This window comes from Neoarius graeffei, chromosome 1 (genome assembly GCF_027579695.1).
Source record: "Neoarius graeffei isolate fNeoGra1 chromosome 1, fNeoGra1.pri, whole genome shotgun sequence".
In the NCBI taxonomy this organism is placed as follows: domain Eukaryota; kingdom Metazoa; phylum Chordata; class Actinopteri; order Siluriformes; family Ariidae; genus Neoarius; species Neoarius graeffei.
In genome coordinates this window covers 95,027,753-95,045,136 of record NC_083569.1, presented here as the reverse complement: position 1 = coordinate 95,045,136, position 17,384 = coordinate 95,027,753, and the positions used below count along the sequence as shown (strand labels likewise).

Sequence of the window (17,384 nt, the reverse complement as noted above, 5' to 3'; positions counted from 1 at the left end):
TTCGGAGCAATCCGTTCATAACTTTTTCTGTAATGTTGCTAACAGACAAACCAACAAACAAACAAACGCTACCGAAAACATAACCTCCTTGGCAGAGGTAATAACATTGTTGTTAGATTTGTCAGTTATTTTTGAAAATGTTCAGACTGAACCAACTATCTATTATAACAGGATAAATTAAATATTTGCAACATTTATGGGTCTGGGTAAATAAATGTCATTTTTCTGAAAACAATCAAAATGGATTTATAGCATTTTGGAAAAGAGCTCTACATATATATACACACACACACACACATTTGAGTACTTTTATTTGAACCCACTATTAAAAATTAACATACAGGATTCAAATATTATCAAGGTTTACATCAAGGGTATAAAAAGCATCGCCTACGCCACACTGCAAGGCTGCCTATTACAGCTGATATCGAGCAGAACTTCGCCAATTGTTTAGATTTTACTCTGGAAAGCCCTGCCAGTCTTAACCCACTCACTGTTCATTTACGTACGTGCCCCAGACTACCAAATATCAGGACGATGAGTGTACAGGAATAGCCAAGGCTGGTAATAGCTGCAAGCAGGGACTGATATATTTGGCCATTTTGTCATAAAAGGCCATGTCCATATATGTATCAAAAACACATCCTACTTCAACTACTACTGCCTGCTTTCTATCCATGTTCTGAAGTACAATGTCAGGGGTGTTGGGGATATTGACAAACTATTAAAAATTAACATATACAGGATTCAAATATTATCAAGGTTTACATCAAGGGGATAAAAAGCATCGCCTACGCCACACTGCAAGGCTGCTGATATCGAGCAGAACACACACATATACACACAATGTGTGTCATATATATATATATATATATATATATATATATATATATATATATATATATACATACACACACACACATACATTTTATTTATATATATATATATATATATATATATATATATATATATATATATATATACACACACACCTTTCTCTGCTCGTGCTTTTGTGTTCTTTCTGTGTAAGATCAGCAGTAGGTGTTCCCCCTCATCCCCAGACTCACCAATCCAGGAGCAACGCTGCAAATTCTTCATCAGATTTTGCCCCTGTTTCATCCTTCAGTCGCTTCCAGCGGTCAATCTGTCCCTTCACGAAAATTCTTGCGGCCAACCTTTTGGCCTCCATCTCTTTTCTGGCGAGCTTTCTAGCTGCTTCGCTTTCATATTTTCCTCTTCTTTTCCTTTTCTTTTTGGCTGGAGGGAGAGCCGAGTCCGCCATGTTTGCCCACGCCGACTTGTTTTGGTTCAAAGTAGGTCAAACACACCCCCACGGTGGTCACGTGATCCCCCCCCCAGCGATTTCGGAATCGTAAAATGCGGGGACGCATTTTATTCCGGTAAAACATTTACACACAGGCTACACGGTGTGTGCAGCAGCGCAACATCTCCAAACTCCAACGGCAATAGAAGTAGAACATTTCTGCCCAGAATTCAACTTTGCGAGTCAGAAACTTGAACCTTGTCGCTTTCCGTACTTCCAGTTACGCTTCTTACGTACGTAGTTACACTAAATCTGTGACCACGTACGGTAACCTGGCAACTACACAAGATTTGTACGGCGGCGTAAAGTGTTTCACTAGCTAGAGGTTCATATCATCGAGGCAGTCCTTTTCAGGAGGTTTTTACAATTCCTCGCTAATATATAAATCACCGACCACTTGCCATAGTGGCTAGTTAACTACTTATACTAAACCAGACCGTTAAATCACTGTATACACAATATATGGTTGGTTTTATTTTCTCTGCACCACTGTGTATGCTAGGCTAGGCTAACTACAGATACTTCACTGGAAACACTCCAACCGGAAGTGATGCACTTCTGCATCCCGGGGTTAAATCTCTGATCAGGAATTAAAAAAAAAAAAAACTGACCAGAGTAGAATTAAACATTACGCACGTGTCAAGCAGAAAAACAGCAACTTCCGCATCTGTCTTCATGTCCTTGTCCTCCCGGAAGTCTCTCCACCGTTGAAAAGCCTCACCGATGTTAACGCGGCTCCTCGCCCTTGCCTGATCATAGCCCTTCTTTTTCAGTTTTTGTTCCTCTGACCTTATCCTCTTCGGCTGTTTCCCAGCCATCCGTCCTCCGATTATGTTGTGGAGGTTCAAGGTGCAGTAAGCGATTCTAATGCAGCAAATATCTCCTCACGTCCACTACCCGTCCATTCTATATAGGCGCTGGGGGGAAATATCCGGTGTCTGTTCGCAAATCTGGCTTTGTAAATCAGAAACAAACAAAGTGGCTCGGACCGAGCCACACAACACATTTCCAGCCAATCAGTAACAGGGGGCGGAGCTTTCGTGAACAGGACAGGGGGAAAGGCATGGAGCTAAAGCAGAGAATAAAGCCAGTATCTCACTGGGCTGCGACAGCTTGCGAACATCATTCGCGACAGAGTTTCAAAAGTGTCTTGAAACATTCGTGGGGCTTCTCAATTTCCTCGCATGAGTCGCAAAATGTTGCTCCTTCGTCACTGAAAATTTTAACATGTTCAAAAAATTTGTGCAACAAAATATGCGTCACGAACCCTTCTCAAGTCAGTTTCCGTGAGACAGGAAGTACGAGTTCAGCCAGTTCTCACTGGGCTGCGACAGCCTGCGACTAGTTGGAGACAACAATTGCGATAAAATACACGAATATCAATTCAGTGTGATTCCAAGTGAAAATTGTTGCTAATTCGCATATTTTATCGTAATTGTTGTGTCTCCAACTAGTCGCAGGCTGTCGCAGCCCAGTGAGATACTACCTTACGCTGGGCATGGGGGGGGGAACCAACAAAACAGACAAAAAAAATAAACTCAAAGATAGAATTTGTATTGTACAGAATCTCAGAAGTGATAAGGAGGAAGAGAAAAAGAGATTTTTGCAAGATCTTGCAGATTGTCAAATGAAAAAAAAAAACCCAGTGTCCTCCTGGATCAGTTTGGCTCCCTGGAAATCATGATGGAAACCACAATAATAGAACAAGCATATACCCACCCTTTTGTTTCACTATCCCTGTGAGAATCTTCCATTGACTGACTATTATTGCAGTTAATTAATGCTGTGCCTGCATCTCAACCTAACCTTAGCCTCAGTAATGAAAAGGAAACTTTTTGGCTCTTTTTTTTTTATTTTTAATGTTTACAAAACACAGCAATGGGGACCATCAAACATCTCCATAAGGTCAAAATTGTCAGATTTTACGATCCTTGTGGGGAACATCTAGTCCTCAGTAGTATATATTTTACACACACACATTATATATTTATATATATATATATATATATATATATATATATATATATATATATATATAAAAACACACACACACACACACACACACTATCGTGAAATCCAACATTGCATGGGTGAATCAGATGCTGTCTTGGCTGCCCTTACTAAACTGTCCTTTGTCTCTTGGATTTCCTTTACTCTAAATGCACAACTGACATCTGGATTAATTGACCACAGAACAGTTTCATACACCAGAAACAAATTTACTCACCACTTTACAGGAATTGTACACAAAACCCAACATGGCTGAAGAGCCTCGGAAATACAGATCAAGACAACGGAAACAAACTTCAGAGGAGCACAACCTTATACAGTTACTTATTGTATCAGAAGACATTACTTTGCACATAAAGGCACAATTGCTTAGAATGGAAATCTTGGTCGATACTAGTGGTTCCATTTTGAACCCAAAGGCCCCTTTAACACAAATTTACTTTCATGAACTATTCTCATATTAATTATTCCAATTTATTCTGTAATATTTGATATTTACTGGAGCCATGGAGCTTTTTATTTCTAGACTTTCCACTGAAAGAATTGTGTCCAAGTTGACATTATTTAATCGGCCTGCAGGTTTGTGAATACACTAAACCTGTTTAATTCAAGTGACCACTCAAAGAGGCTAATAAATCAATAATGAATAAAATAAGTTTTCATAACGGTACTTAGAGTTCCGTCACTGTAACAACCCCTGTGTCCGAAATCGCTCCCTACTCACTATATAGTAAGGATGCCATTTTGTAGTGCTGTCCGAAACCTTAGTTTCGGACAGCACTGTGCATCACGAAAAGTAGCATACAACCAATGGTCACTAACCAAAGCAATATATCCCATCATGCATTGCGGTTGTGCTGAAAGAAATCAAATTAAAAGTCTCAGATTTGATTTAATAAAAGGCAGTGACAAAGAAGAAAGTATTCAGCCTTGATTAAAAAAACCTGAAAGATGCAGGTACTTTGTATTGATTAATGTGGGAAATACGCTCAGTATAATACAGTGCTCAGTGTAAATGAGTACACCCCCTTTGAAAAGTAACATTTTAAACAATATCTCAATGAACACAATTTCCAAAATGTTGACAAGACAAAGTTTAATATAACATCTGTTTAACTTATCACGTGAAAGTGAGGTTAATAATGTAACTTAGATTACACATTTTTCAGTTTTACTCAAATTAGGGTGGTGCAAAAATGAGTACACCCCACAACAAAAACTACTACATCTAGTACTTTGTATGGCCTCCATGATTTTTAATGACCGCACCAAGTCTTCTAGGCATGGAATGAACAAGTTGGCGACATTTTGCAACATCAATCTTTTTCCATTCTTCAACAATGACCTCTTTTAGTGACTGGATGCTGGATGGAGAGTGATGCTCAACTTGTCTTTTCAGAATTCCCCAAAGAAAATAATTTCTTTACACCACAAAGGTGAAGGCTACAAGAAGATCAGCAAAGCTTTACTTATCAGTCAGAATACTGTAGCAAAAGTGGTACAAAAATTAAAGAAAGATGGAACTGCAACCATCTCACAGAGACGTCCAGGTCGTCCACGGAAGTTAACACCTCGACAGGAGCGTCTTCTGATGAGAAGGGTTGAAGAAAACCGGCATGCAAGTTCACTGCAGTTATCTAAAGTAGAAAGCCAAACTGGGCTGACTATTTCCTGTGACACAATACGGCATACACTGCAGAGGAATGGCATGCATGGATGCCGTCCACGAAAGAAGCCTCTCCTAAAGCCCAGGCACAAAAAAGCCCGCCTAGAGTTTGCCAGGGCCCATGCTGACAAAGATGAAGACTACTGGGACTCTGGAGTGATGAGACCAAGATAAATGTTTTTGGAACTGATGGCTTCAAAACTGTATGGCATCACAAAGGTGAGGAATACAAAGAAAAACACATGGTGCCTACAGTGAAACATGGTGGTGGCAGTGTCCTTATATGGGGCTGCATGAGTGCTGCTGGTGTCGGGGAGCTGCATTTCACTGATGGCATCATGAATTCACAGACGTATTGCTCTATACTGAAAGAGAAGATGCTACCATCACTCTGTGCCCTTGGTCGTCGTGCACTTTTCCAACATGACTAAACACGCATCTAAGGCCACTGTTGGATTTCTGAAGAAGAACAGGGTGAAAGTGATTCAGTGGCAAAGTATGTCTCCTGATCTGAACCCAATTGAACACCTATGGGGAATTCTGAAGATACAAGTTGAGCATCACTCTCCATCCAGCATCCAGTCACTAAAAGAGGTCATTGTTGAAGAATGGAAAAAGATTGACGTTGCAAAAGGTCGCCAACTTGTTCATTCCATGCCTAGAAGACTTGGTGCTGTCATTAAAAATCATGGAGGCCATACAAAGTACTAGATGCAGTAGTAGTAGTTTTTGTTGTGGGGTGTACTCATTTTTGCACCACCCTAATTTGAGTAAAACTGAAAAATGTGTCATCTAAGTTATATTATTAACCTTACTTTCACATTACAAGTTAAACAGATGTTATATTAAACTCTATCTTTTCAACATTTTGGAAATTGTGTTCATTGAGATATTGTTTAAAATGTTACTTTTCAAAGGGGGTGGACTCATTTACGCTGAGCACTGTATGTATTTATCATTGTGAAAACCCACCAGCCGCCCGATCTGGCATGTTTTAATTGTGCGACAGTAATGACGTAAATATCATCGCGATGGACTAGTGTCCGAAAACATTTTTTTTTTTCATTTTACCAATGAGCTCACTATATAGTCCTCTATCTAGTAATTCCCTATATAATGAGTAGTGAACAAGTGAGCGATTTCAGACACAGGGAAAGTAATAAATCACAATAAAACTGATATCCCTTGAATGTGGCTTCTTCTCTATGGCATCTTCTGTATCCCCAACTAACAAACCTCGAACCCTTCCCCGTAACATGCACAAACAATGCCACAGCAGCTTTTTCCCCCTCCATTTTTCCAGGTCCGTTGACATTTCCTGCTCCTAACTACGAATATAGAAAACACACAACTAACTTGTAATGCCTATTTAAAACCAGAAGTCTCACCTGCTCAGAAGCAAGCAAACAATTTCACATTGCAATAAGACAAAAGATCAACGTTCACATTTAAAAAAAAAAACCTGGGGGAGAAGGCCTCTTTAGGGTGGATGTTAAAATGTGGTCTTCATTACATACAGATCATAACTTTTGGAGATATTTGAAAAAATGTCAAAAGTTTCGTCAAAGGTCGAAATTTAAAAATTCACCCCTAGGGTAGAAGCCCTCCACAAATGGCAAATATGCAGATGCAGTATGGGCACAGGATCACCTTTACTTTTGGAGATATTTGAAAATGTCGAAGTTTTTACATGCAGATGGACGTCCGGAAAAGTGACCGCCATGTCTTGCAAAACTGCTACGCAGGCGAGACAAAAACTACTGCATGAGGATAAATGAAACGTACATTTTCAAAACTGTTTATTTCAGAAGTTCGGTTTTATAATTCTCTTTGGACTGATAAGAATGTGCACTTCTTATGGACTGGGTAATATCTGTTACACAGCAGCATTATTCTGTACAGCAGTTGCAGCCAGCTTCATTATCTAAGATATAAAATAAATCCTTGACTTTTTATGCTGTTTATCAGTCAGAATATCAGGGTAAGAACGTGAGGCGCTTTTAGTGAGACTGAAAACCAACCATACATATTAAAATGAATACTGACCTGTAGGGGAAACACTGTAAGCAAACTTTTACTTACTAGCGGCTTACTTTCAAGTAATGCTGGTGGTTTCTGCTCGAGCGTATAAGCAACTATAAAAGTCATGTGGTCTCGGACACCATACGATTTCTTGCATCTCCTCTCAATGAACAGATAGTGCTTGTGGAAAAGAACATTTTTCACTTCGTAGCTATACAAAGCTCGGCTCCAAGTCAACAGTCTGGTTTGTACTTTACTTTTTCCTCCTGCCTTTCCTCTTCCGACCTCGTTTCTGCTGCTCTTCATCAGAGTCAGACTCGCAACTCTCCAGCTCCGCATCAGCAGTAGTAGAGCACATTTTTCTTTGCCTCCTAGGCTGATCTTCATTCCTTATGGGTCTCCCGATTGGTTTGTTCTCCTCTGCTGGCACACAGCTAGAGTCAGTGATGCCATGGTGCCTCTGCTGGTGGTTCCTCAGGCTGATGTTGTGATTAAAAGACTCTCCACAATGCTCACACAGGAAGGGTTTCTCCCCAGTGTGGAGACGCATGTGGGATTTCAAATGCCCATCCTGGTTGAAAGAACGGTCACACACCTCACACTTGAAAGGCTTCTCTCCTGAGTGGATGCGCAAGTGTCTCTCGTATCCCTGAAATAAGGCAAATTTCCTATTGCACATGCTGCAGGTGTGTTTCTTTTTACTTCTGTGAGTCTTTAAATGCTCGTTGCGCGTAAAAAAGTCTTTGAATTTTTCTGGACAGTCTGGGCATAGGTAGCAAAGTGTGTCTTCTGTGTGACTCTGCTCATGCTCTAGCTTGGACTGTTTTGTATCAAACACCATCATGCAGTACTTGCAGGTGTATTGGTGAGCCGTGTGCAAGCGATAGTAATGCAATTTTTGTCCGATTTTGGTGATGAAGCGTTTGTGACACACATTACAGGAAAACGGTTTGACCTTGTATTCGCACACATGGCCCTTCTTGTTGGGATCTGTCTCCACCTTGATCGTTTTGTTACAGTCCTGACAGATCTTGTGTTCGAAAAGCTTTTCCCTGCCGCAATGCTCGGCAATGGCATGCAGATGAAAACTCTGGATGTCACTAAAATGAACGGAGAAGTCCTTTAAACTGAGGTTCTCGACAGCATCGCCAGAGACGCACTCTGCACAGCAATAGTTCTTCTTGTGCCGCTGAAATGTACAAAACGTTTTAGCTACAGCTTCACAGTCTATACACCAAATTACTGGTTTAACAGTGTTCTGAAATCGTCTCTTGGGAATCCCCTTGTTAGGAATTTCCTCACCACAACTCTGCAAAGCCTCATCTAAGGAGCTCGGCATGTACTCATCTGAATCCTCTTGCTGTCTCTTTTTAGAGGACTTGCTGCTCATTTTCTTAGTGAGCTTTTCGCTACGGTTCTCATCAGTAAACAGCTCTTCCTCCGAGGAGTTCGGCAGGTACTCTTCATCTGTATCATCTTGTGCATTTTGAGAGGAGTGGTCACTTTCGTGCTCAGAAAGCTCTTCAATAAACAGTTCCTCATCAGCCATCAGGGTGCCAGAAGATTCAGGGTAAACTGGGTTAGTGGTTTCATCACTTATCAGTGCAAGGTTTGTACCCTCTTCCTCAGCACTGTCCTCGTGTATTTCCATCAGGAGACTCAGCTCCTCCTCCTTCACATTCTCATCATGTTTCTCTCTCACCGAGATGGAATCAGCAGCAGCCTGAGCATTGTCCTCACACGTCGGCCTTGGAGACTCATCACTTGTGTGTTCCTGGTCAACAGTCACAGGTATGTCATCAGATGACGGTCCATGAGCATCACTACATGGTGAACACTCAGTCACCTGAGAAGAGACAGGTGAGGAATTACCAACCTGTATACTGAAACTATTTCCTGATTCAACAAAGCATTTTCATAAATCAAAATCAGAAAGAAAAAAAACACCTTTGTTATTGAAGTTCACCAGAACAATTACAGTTTACAAGTCAGATATGAAAAGTAATTCTATTGCGTTTTTCCAAATTCAAGCATTAACTTGCCATAGGAACGACTTGTCGTGAAATACACACCTTGTCGTTTGATATATCGGCTGCCTGAGAGGTCCACACTCTGTAGTTACAGCAGATCAGGCACTCTTGTCTGAAAGTGAGATTCTCACCTCTGCCTTTCCCTCGGATCCGACACTCACTGGAGCACTCCAGACAGCAGAACATCAGACGCTCAAATGTCTCCTTGGTCAAGGATACATATCTGGTTCTATCACATACAATACATGACTTAATGAGTTATACCATTACTAAAGGGGAACTGAAGTCATTTTTAAACTTGCTTTATTTCTTAATTAACGTGTTTTCAATTACGTTTTCGGTTTTAGTAACCTTATATCGTGACTCGTATTGGCAACTAATTGCAATTAAATATACTTAATCAGCCTGTTCGGTTTTTAGCCATGCTGAATTTAGTTCGTTTGGTCCACGGCAGGCGTCGCTTATCCACGCGATCTTCACGAGACTTCAAAACGTGACGTATCAGTGCCGCCGTTTTGAAAACTGTTTTCCAAACTAAATATTGCACAAAAACGAGTTTAAATGACGATTACTGCCTACTTTTTTCAAACTTTCCTGATTGCTATCAAAACTTCCGGCTTGATTGTATCAGCATTCGAAAGAGGGCACGCGCGTCTTTTGACAACGTTGGCAGATGTTGCCCTGTGTCCGAAATCACTCCCTACTCACTATATAGTAACGACGCCATTTTGAAGTGCTGTCCGAAACCTTCGTGAGGATTATTTACACCCTATATAGTGCACTCAAAGTATCACATAATGCATCACGAAAAGTAGTGTACAGCGATGGTCATTAACCAAAGGAATATATCCCATCATGCATTGCGGTCGCACTGAAAGAAATCAAAAGTCTCAAATTTGATTGAATAAAAGGCAGTGGCAAAAAAGAAAATACTCAGCCTTGATTTAAAAACAACTGAAAGATGCAGGTACTTTGTATTGATTAATGTAGGAAATACGCTCAGTATAATATGGATTTATCACAAAAATACATGCATGTATTTATCTTGAAAACCCACCAGCCGACTGAGCTGGCACGTTTTAATTGTGCGACAGTAATGGTGTAAATACCAGCGCAACGGACTAGTTTTTTTTTTTTCTTTAGTGCGATGGACTAGTGTCCGAAAGCATTTTTCATTTGACCAATGAGCTCACTATATAGTCCTCTATATAGTAATTCCCTATATAGGGAGTAGGGAGCAGAGAACGAGTGAGCAATTTCGGACAAAGGGTTGGTTCCGCTGTACATTTTAATTCCGTCCTACGATGTCTCGCACAGGTCTCAATGAATCTCGTTTACAGCCATTGCTTTGACATATGGACTGATATTACATATCATATTTCAAACAAACATTCATAACTTGCTATAGCAGTGACAAAATAGCTGTCAAAAATGCCTTCCTATATTTAATAAAATGATATAAATGGAACGGATTTAAAAATTTGCCACACATTGTCTACTGGGGACAGGTCATGACTGCAGGCAGGCCAGTCCAGCACCCTCTTCTGCCTCTTTTCCACCAAATCAGTTCCAGGGCTGGTTCGGGGCCAGTGCTGGTGCTGGTTCACAACTCGTTCAACTTGTGAGCCAGCTGAGAACCAGTTTGCTTTTCCATAGCTCGCGGTGTGAAGGGAAGACACGTCATTACGTCGCTGTATAAGTCAGTTACGTCGCTGTATACGTCAGTTACATCGCTACGTTTGCATAAACCTTGGCGCGAATATCGAAGCAAAAACAACACAGAAGAAGCAGCAGCAACAACAATAGTAATAATGGATGACTTCGCGTTTGTACAGCTACTGCTTCCTGTCACTTAAAAACGGCGATCTTTCACGGTCTTGTTATTGTTGTTGGTCTTAACAACTCCGCCCCCCCGCTGACGTAAGTGGTTCTTTCCTCTGGCCCAGCAGAGAGTTGGTGCTAGCCTGGAACCAGTTTTTCTGGCCCCAGAGCCAGTTCTTTGTCAGTGGAAACAGAAAACCCGGTTCCAAACTAAGCACTGGCCCCGAACCAGCCCTGGAACTGCTTTGGTGGAAAAGGGGCATTCTTCCACAGTCATGCCTTTGGAATGTGGTTTTGCATTGTCTTTTTCAGGGATATTTTAACAAGACATCGTCTTGATGGCAGAATACGCTGCTCCAAAATCTCAGTGAACTTTTCTGCATTAATGCTGCTATCACAGAAGCATAAGTTACCTTTGCCAAGGGCACTGACACAACCCCATACCATGACAGACCCTGGCTTTTGGACTTATTGCTGATTAATAGTCTGGATAGTATTTTTCTTCTTTGGTCCAGAGCACATGGCGTCCATTTCTTACACAAATGGACCTGGAATACTGATTCGTCTGACCACAATACACATTTCCACTGTGTAATGGTCCATCCCAAATGCCTCAAAGTCCAGAGACATCAACAGTGCTTATGGACACAGTTAACATAAGGCTTCCTTTTTGCACAGTAAGATTTTAACTGGCATTTGTGGATTGCTTGACAAAAGTTTCCCGAGCTCATGTAGTTATGCACGGTTTCTGCTGTGAGGGGCGGCTTGACTGCACTGTGTAAATCACATCAAAATCAGAATCAACTCGCTGTCTACACACAGCTGACAAAATTTCAGTTCAAATAACACTTGCCATGTGGTTGTAATACTGGCTTTGTCGCAAGCTAGTGTGAATATCTATAATCATCGCGTTTTAAGGTTATATTAAATTCTGCTAAATTATTAAAACCTGTCCCTTCTGTTTCAGTGGACTATTCATGTGGAATATTTAATAATGGAATATCTGAAATATTTAGTCTATTCACTCCTACACTACAAAACAAACTGGAAATTGTAGGGGGTTTTTTGATGCCACATTAGCACCTGAAGCTATATTATGGCAAGAGCATTTCTCAAAAAGATAGTTACTTTATACATAAAATAATTAAAACAAATAGAATTAAAATAAAATAAGCGAGCTGCTTTAAAAATGCATGTGACAAGAACTAACACTTTTCGTGGTGGCACCTTCTGAAAAACATCATCCAGCGTATTTTGACAGTAAAAACGTTGGAAATTTTTATTCATAAAAAAAAAAAAAATCACTTCTAATTTACAAAAGGATGCAAATAACTTCAGTTGATCGATATTTAAATCAAATAAGAAAATATACACATCTACTGTATTGACGACTGAAAGGTTATATCAGCGTGTAGTTTAACCATTCGCCAAATGAGAGTTGTGAAAGCCAATGGCGAGTAAAGACCGCTCCAGACTCGCCTTTCTCGGCGAGTGTGGTCAAAACAATGGGTTCCTACCTAGTATTCATGTAAAATCCAAGAAACATTTGACCAAAAAAAAAAAACCCTCCTTCCTCGCGCATGTTGGGGGCCACCATTGCAAAACGAAAATAAAACTGGAAATGACGGAAATCAGCTAGCGTCAACTTCGGGCGAGTTCAGCTGGGGCCGCTTATCGGGAGAGAGTTTTTAATTAGACGAAATTACAGAGAAAATCTATACTTGCACTCGTCAGATATCCTTTTTTGGGGCCCCAACTATTAAGTGGGTGTCAGTCCTGTGTGCACACCAAAGCGCTCCAGACTGCACCGAGTGGACTCTCGCATGCGTGCTGTTAACGAGGCTCATCTGCACATGATCAAGAGGCATCAGCGTGCCTATATAAAGAATGAGAACACACATGTTCAGTGTGAAGTACATACATACGGAATGTCCGTATTTTATACGGATTTGATTCAATAAACGTAGTATACGGGCGTACAAAAAGTTATACGGATTCTTTAAAAAAAACTTCAATATTTAGAGCTATAATCAATTCCCACGATGATAAAAGAGCGCATAACATTTACAAACGTACTGTACACTACAGAAAGCACAGACAGCCAGTAAAGAGTCTTATGAAATCACGCGTTATCTTGTGGTAGCGAGACTTCGTTCCACTTTTGATCATGCGCACACCGCATTGCAAGAATCCCGCCAACCTTAACATTTTGTTTGAAAAGCGTATTTCCACCTGAGCGACTTTCAGTATGAAACGATTCTGAATGGGCACTCCGGCAAGATCAACACAGACACTTGCTGTGACATGCAGCCTAGTGAGGTATTGGTGCAGAGTGCTAAAAAAAAAAGCTGTCATGGAGTACAATTCAGAACATTAGAGTGACACTTTGTGTTTTTGTCAAACATTGGAGCTTTGTATTCATTCTGAAGGTTTATTGTTATTAATACTGAATAAAAAGTAACTGGGATATATCATTGTTAATTATCATTCAAATTTTAGGTAAATTATTTTAATTTGCATCTTATACGGATTTTGTAAGGGAAATACGGATTTTGGAGGTTGGTTATACAGGTTTGATTGACCAAAGGTTGACATGTATGGAAGTATTACGCCACATCAGTGCGCATTATCGAGCCTTATTCTCCCATGTAGATACCCTGGGTTTCCGATCCCGTTTCCTGTTCTTAGTTTGTTTTTGTCTTTGCCTGATTTAGCCCATTTGTGCCTTGCCTGACCTTTTGCTAGTTTCACGTTTATGAGATTGCCTGCCATTTTGAATTGTTTGCCTGTGTTTTCACTATTGTTAATAATTACTTCTGCACTTGCATCCGTCTCCTACCACTGTCTGACACTGGGAGGTACATATAGGTTGCTGGGTATATAAATCGCAATTTAAGCATGAGTTTAGCATGGTAGACCCCCATTATTTTTAAAAAAATATATTCCCTATAAATATTTTGTCAACTTTGTAAAGCATAAATTGCTCGATGAACATTATCAACTGTTTAAAAAGTCAATAAACAAAAAGCTATTTAAAAAAAAAGCATTGTTCTGTCAACTTTGTGTGAAAATTGTCATTTTTACTTTATTTTGCAAAGATAAACACATTATATGAAATTTTTATTGCATTACATATACTTTAATACATACAGATACAGAAAATGCTTTTATATGCATGTGAACTATAACTGCTATCTCCAATTATGTTTGTAACAATTTATTAGGGCCATACAAAGCAGGGGTTCAGAAAAGTTTGTATATAGCACAGGGGTGGCTTATCAAAATGTGATCATAATGTGATAATTTTCTGTGACAAAAAATGTCCAGAAAACCCACCAGGGATCTCATGGAGCTATTAATTTGTTCTAATACTCATTTAGTTAATACATAAAGGAGTTAAATTATACTGAACTTAAGAATATTTTATGAACAACTGTCAAAATGACCCCCCCAATTAAGTGATGTATGGGCCTGATAGACGTGGCGAGTGCTTCCTAAAAAAAAAAAAAGTTAGCCAATACGCCGTTATATACTTTGTGTGTGACCCTGTTCACATCTGTCATGAACATGCATGTTGGGTGAGCAGGTTTCCAGTGGTTAACTTTCAGTACATCAGTTCACGCCTGACATTAGGCTGTATCTCAAGCAATGATTTGTGATCAGCTTTCACTTCCCTGCTCTATATGCAAATAACGACATACATTTCTGTTTGCAAAGGCAATATTTTTTTAACCAGCAGGAGGCAATAGTGCGTGTCCCATGGCCCGTCTGTCGGAAATGAAAACAAGAATTCAAAACTTAATATCACACCAAATCAGACATTAACACGACACCACTGGTGTGAAGGTGTACATTCTTCTGCTTGCACAGAGGACATCAACTGTGCAGGCAATCCTTCAGTGTGGCTCAGACCACCTCTGAACGTGGTCCGAGTGATTGAATCACAATGCATCTTTGGGACCCACGACGCCACTCACACCTGTACTTCGAGTGGACCACTTGTGACCTGATCACCTGGGATGCATGTTAATTCCATGTGTGAACAGGCCTCTGTGTAACTGTGTAAACCAAAAGGACATACCCAGATAAATTTATCAGTGTATCTGCACTGAATGGCTTCCTTTGCACATCTGGGGGGAAAAAAATAGATTACTTTAAAACACTGAAATATTTGTCTGCTTTCCACTCCTACATTGTCCAGTTCAGTCTTATGCCATGTACACACGTAGCCGGGTATTTTTAAAACCGAACATTTCCCCCCCTCCGTTTATAAAAATGTTTTATCCACACCACCTCGTCTTCGAAAAAAATCCCTTCCACACATAACCGAACATCTGCGTTTTCAATCACATTCATAAGCATTCCAAACCTGTAGATGGCATTATTTCCCCAAATCCTACCCCCTAATCACATCGCCTGTGCTCTTGGAGCAGTAGTTGGGCTTCTAAAATTAAACATGTAAATAGCACCTGCACAATAATTAACGCTTTCAAGGCACTACTCCGATCCATTACTCTTTAGCTAGCCGCACACTACGCCGATTTTCAGCGTACCGAGCCAACTGAAGTCGCGAGTCAGGCGTAAAGACTAGTTTTCGATGGTACCGACTCATCTCACAGCCGATTCGAAAAACTAATCGGGAGCCAGACCGATCGGCGAGAGTCGCTAGCAATAGCCAATCATATCTTTCGCATATAACACGTGACATCATTAAACACAATTTCTAGCGCGAGAACTACGTGTTGGTAGCACCTAATGCAGGTATATACTGTAATTCCATAGACTGAAGCTTTATCCATAGACACAGTGGGCTGGAAAGCCACTCTGCTCAAGTTGTGTGGCTGAATTCCAAATCGCTTTAACTCCCCTATATAAGTGCACTATTTAAGGTTGGAAATAATAGCTCATGCAGCCTAGATAGTGCGCTACATATTCCATGTTGTGTCATTTGTAATTCAGCCTGTAGCATCTTCAAGTGTTGGATTTAACAGTAACTACATCCAACAGCCAATCACAAAGCTATTAAGTTGTCACGTGTCGCTTCAATCGCGACTGCACTCATCAACAGTCGGGGGATATGTGCGTGCCCTGTCGGGAGTCGGCTCTGAAATGGGTCGGTTCGGTACCGCGTGGATCGCCGTGGTGTGCGGCTAGCTTAAGTCCATGCTTAATCTGGCTTCTGCAGTAAACAAAGGTCGCACGTTTGACGTCAGGGCATTTGTTGTCATTTTTTTGGCGCAGATTGTGACGTTCTAAAACGCAAAACTCCGGTTATCTCTGTCTACACGAAAAGGCATACACGGAGTTTTCAAAAATCTTCACTTTGCCCGGAGTTTTTTTAAATATTCGTTTTTGATGTGTTTTCATGTGGATGACAGGCCAAAACGTAGAAAAATATCTTCGATTTAGCAGATACCCGGCTACGTGTGGACGGGGTCTTAATTCCTACCCACTCCCCAATTCTCCACTCTCATATGATAGCTACCAACCAGGAAGGGTGAAGGTTAACATGTGAAGCCAACTGCATCTTTTCACAATGCTGCATCACAAGGCAGCATAACATATGGAGGAAAGTGCTATGCCCTCTGACACATACATAAGCTCAAAGATGCCCATGACTTGACAGTGTCACTGTGATTGACGGGAGAAATTGTGTGGTAGGGTGAATGCTTTTCTGTTCTGTCACCCGGGAGCTCTGGATCCACACCAAAGTCTTTTAACCCAAAGCCATGACTTCAGCTTCTAAAACTTTTAAATACCATGAATAAAACAAGAACAAAATGTCAAGCACAATTTTCATTCTCATCGTAAAGGACCTCCTGAGTAAACAACTTTTCGGAAGAAAAATATAAAGTTCAAAAACACCTCACCTGTTCTGTTCCAGCTGACATCATCTCGTGAACCTGCCACTGGCTTATTCGTCATGCTTTTTGTTAACACCTATAAAAAAAATTGAAATTGCAGCATCAGAATGGGTGAAACTGCACCCAAAGAGAAATGACCTTAGGCCCCGGTCACACCGCCCGAACTTTGCTGGAGCGTTCCTGGAGCGGTGAAAAAAATTCATCACCGCTCGTAACCATTCACCACCGTTTAACAAAAGTTGGCCCCCATTAAAGCAACGCCGTATACGCTCGGCCACCGCTGATGTTTCTCGAGGGGCCCTCCTACCGCTCCGAAAGTTTTGAGCTGCACAAAATATTGCGAGCGGTGAGGAGGGGGCAATTTTCCGCCCCGGCAAAGTTCACCCCCGCTCCACCAACGCCCAGTCAAAGTTTGGCACCGCTAGATGCAAGTTCGTGGACGCTTGGGTCCGCTAGGCCAACGCAGAAATCTTGAACGCTGGACCACCGCTGCTTCGCCAGCGTTGCCCGGGCGGCGATTAAACGTTGCACAAACTTCGGTGGAGCGGTTGTAAGCATTTTACGAGCGGACACGGGGTTGCTGGAACGGTGTCGGGCGTTGAAGCAGCTATCCATGGTGACGATGAACTTTGGTTTGGCGTTGGTAT

General features: G+C 41.0%; 2 protein-coding genes across 3 annotated transcripts in view; both read right to left on the bottom strand.

Moving 5' to 3' along the window:
* The window catches only part of LOC132872561 (zinc finger protein 568-like), a 49,683-nt gene extending 47,153 nt beyond the window's left edge, over positions 1 to 2,530 (bottom strand). Inside the window, exon 1 of one of the 2 annotated variants that reach the window (XM_060907576.1) lies at positions 1,961 to 2,530. In XM_060907576.1, the coding sequence (XP_060763559.1) occupies positions 1,961 to 2,142 (182 nt within the window). In that variant the 5' untranslated portion in view covers positions 2,143 to 2,530. Of the gene's footprint in view, positions 1 to 1,067; positions 1,879 to 1,960 lie in introns of those variants that run through there. The other variant, XM_060907499.1, reaches the window with a different exon arrangement.
* A 3,393-nt stretch (positions 2,531 to 5,923) lies between these two features.
* LOC132872680 (zinc finger protein 354C-like) overlaps positions 5,924 to 17,384 on the bottom strand; it is a 31,094-nt gene continuing 19,633 nt past the window's right edge. Inside the window, exons 4-7 of the mRNA XM_060907696.1 lie at positions 16,744 to 16,813; positions 14,955 to 15,003; positions 9,095 to 9,281; positions 5,924 to 8,868 (exon numbers count right to left, since the gene is read on the bottom strand). Of these exons, the coding sequence (XP_060763679.1) occupies positions 7,276 to 8,868; positions 9,095 to 9,281; positions 14,955 to 15,003; positions 16,744 to 16,813 (1,899 nt within the window). The 3' untranslated portion in view covers positions 5,924 to 7,275. The remainder of the gene's footprint in view (positions 8,869 to 9,094; positions 9,282 to 14,954; positions 15,004 to 16,743; positions 16,814 to 17,384) is intronic.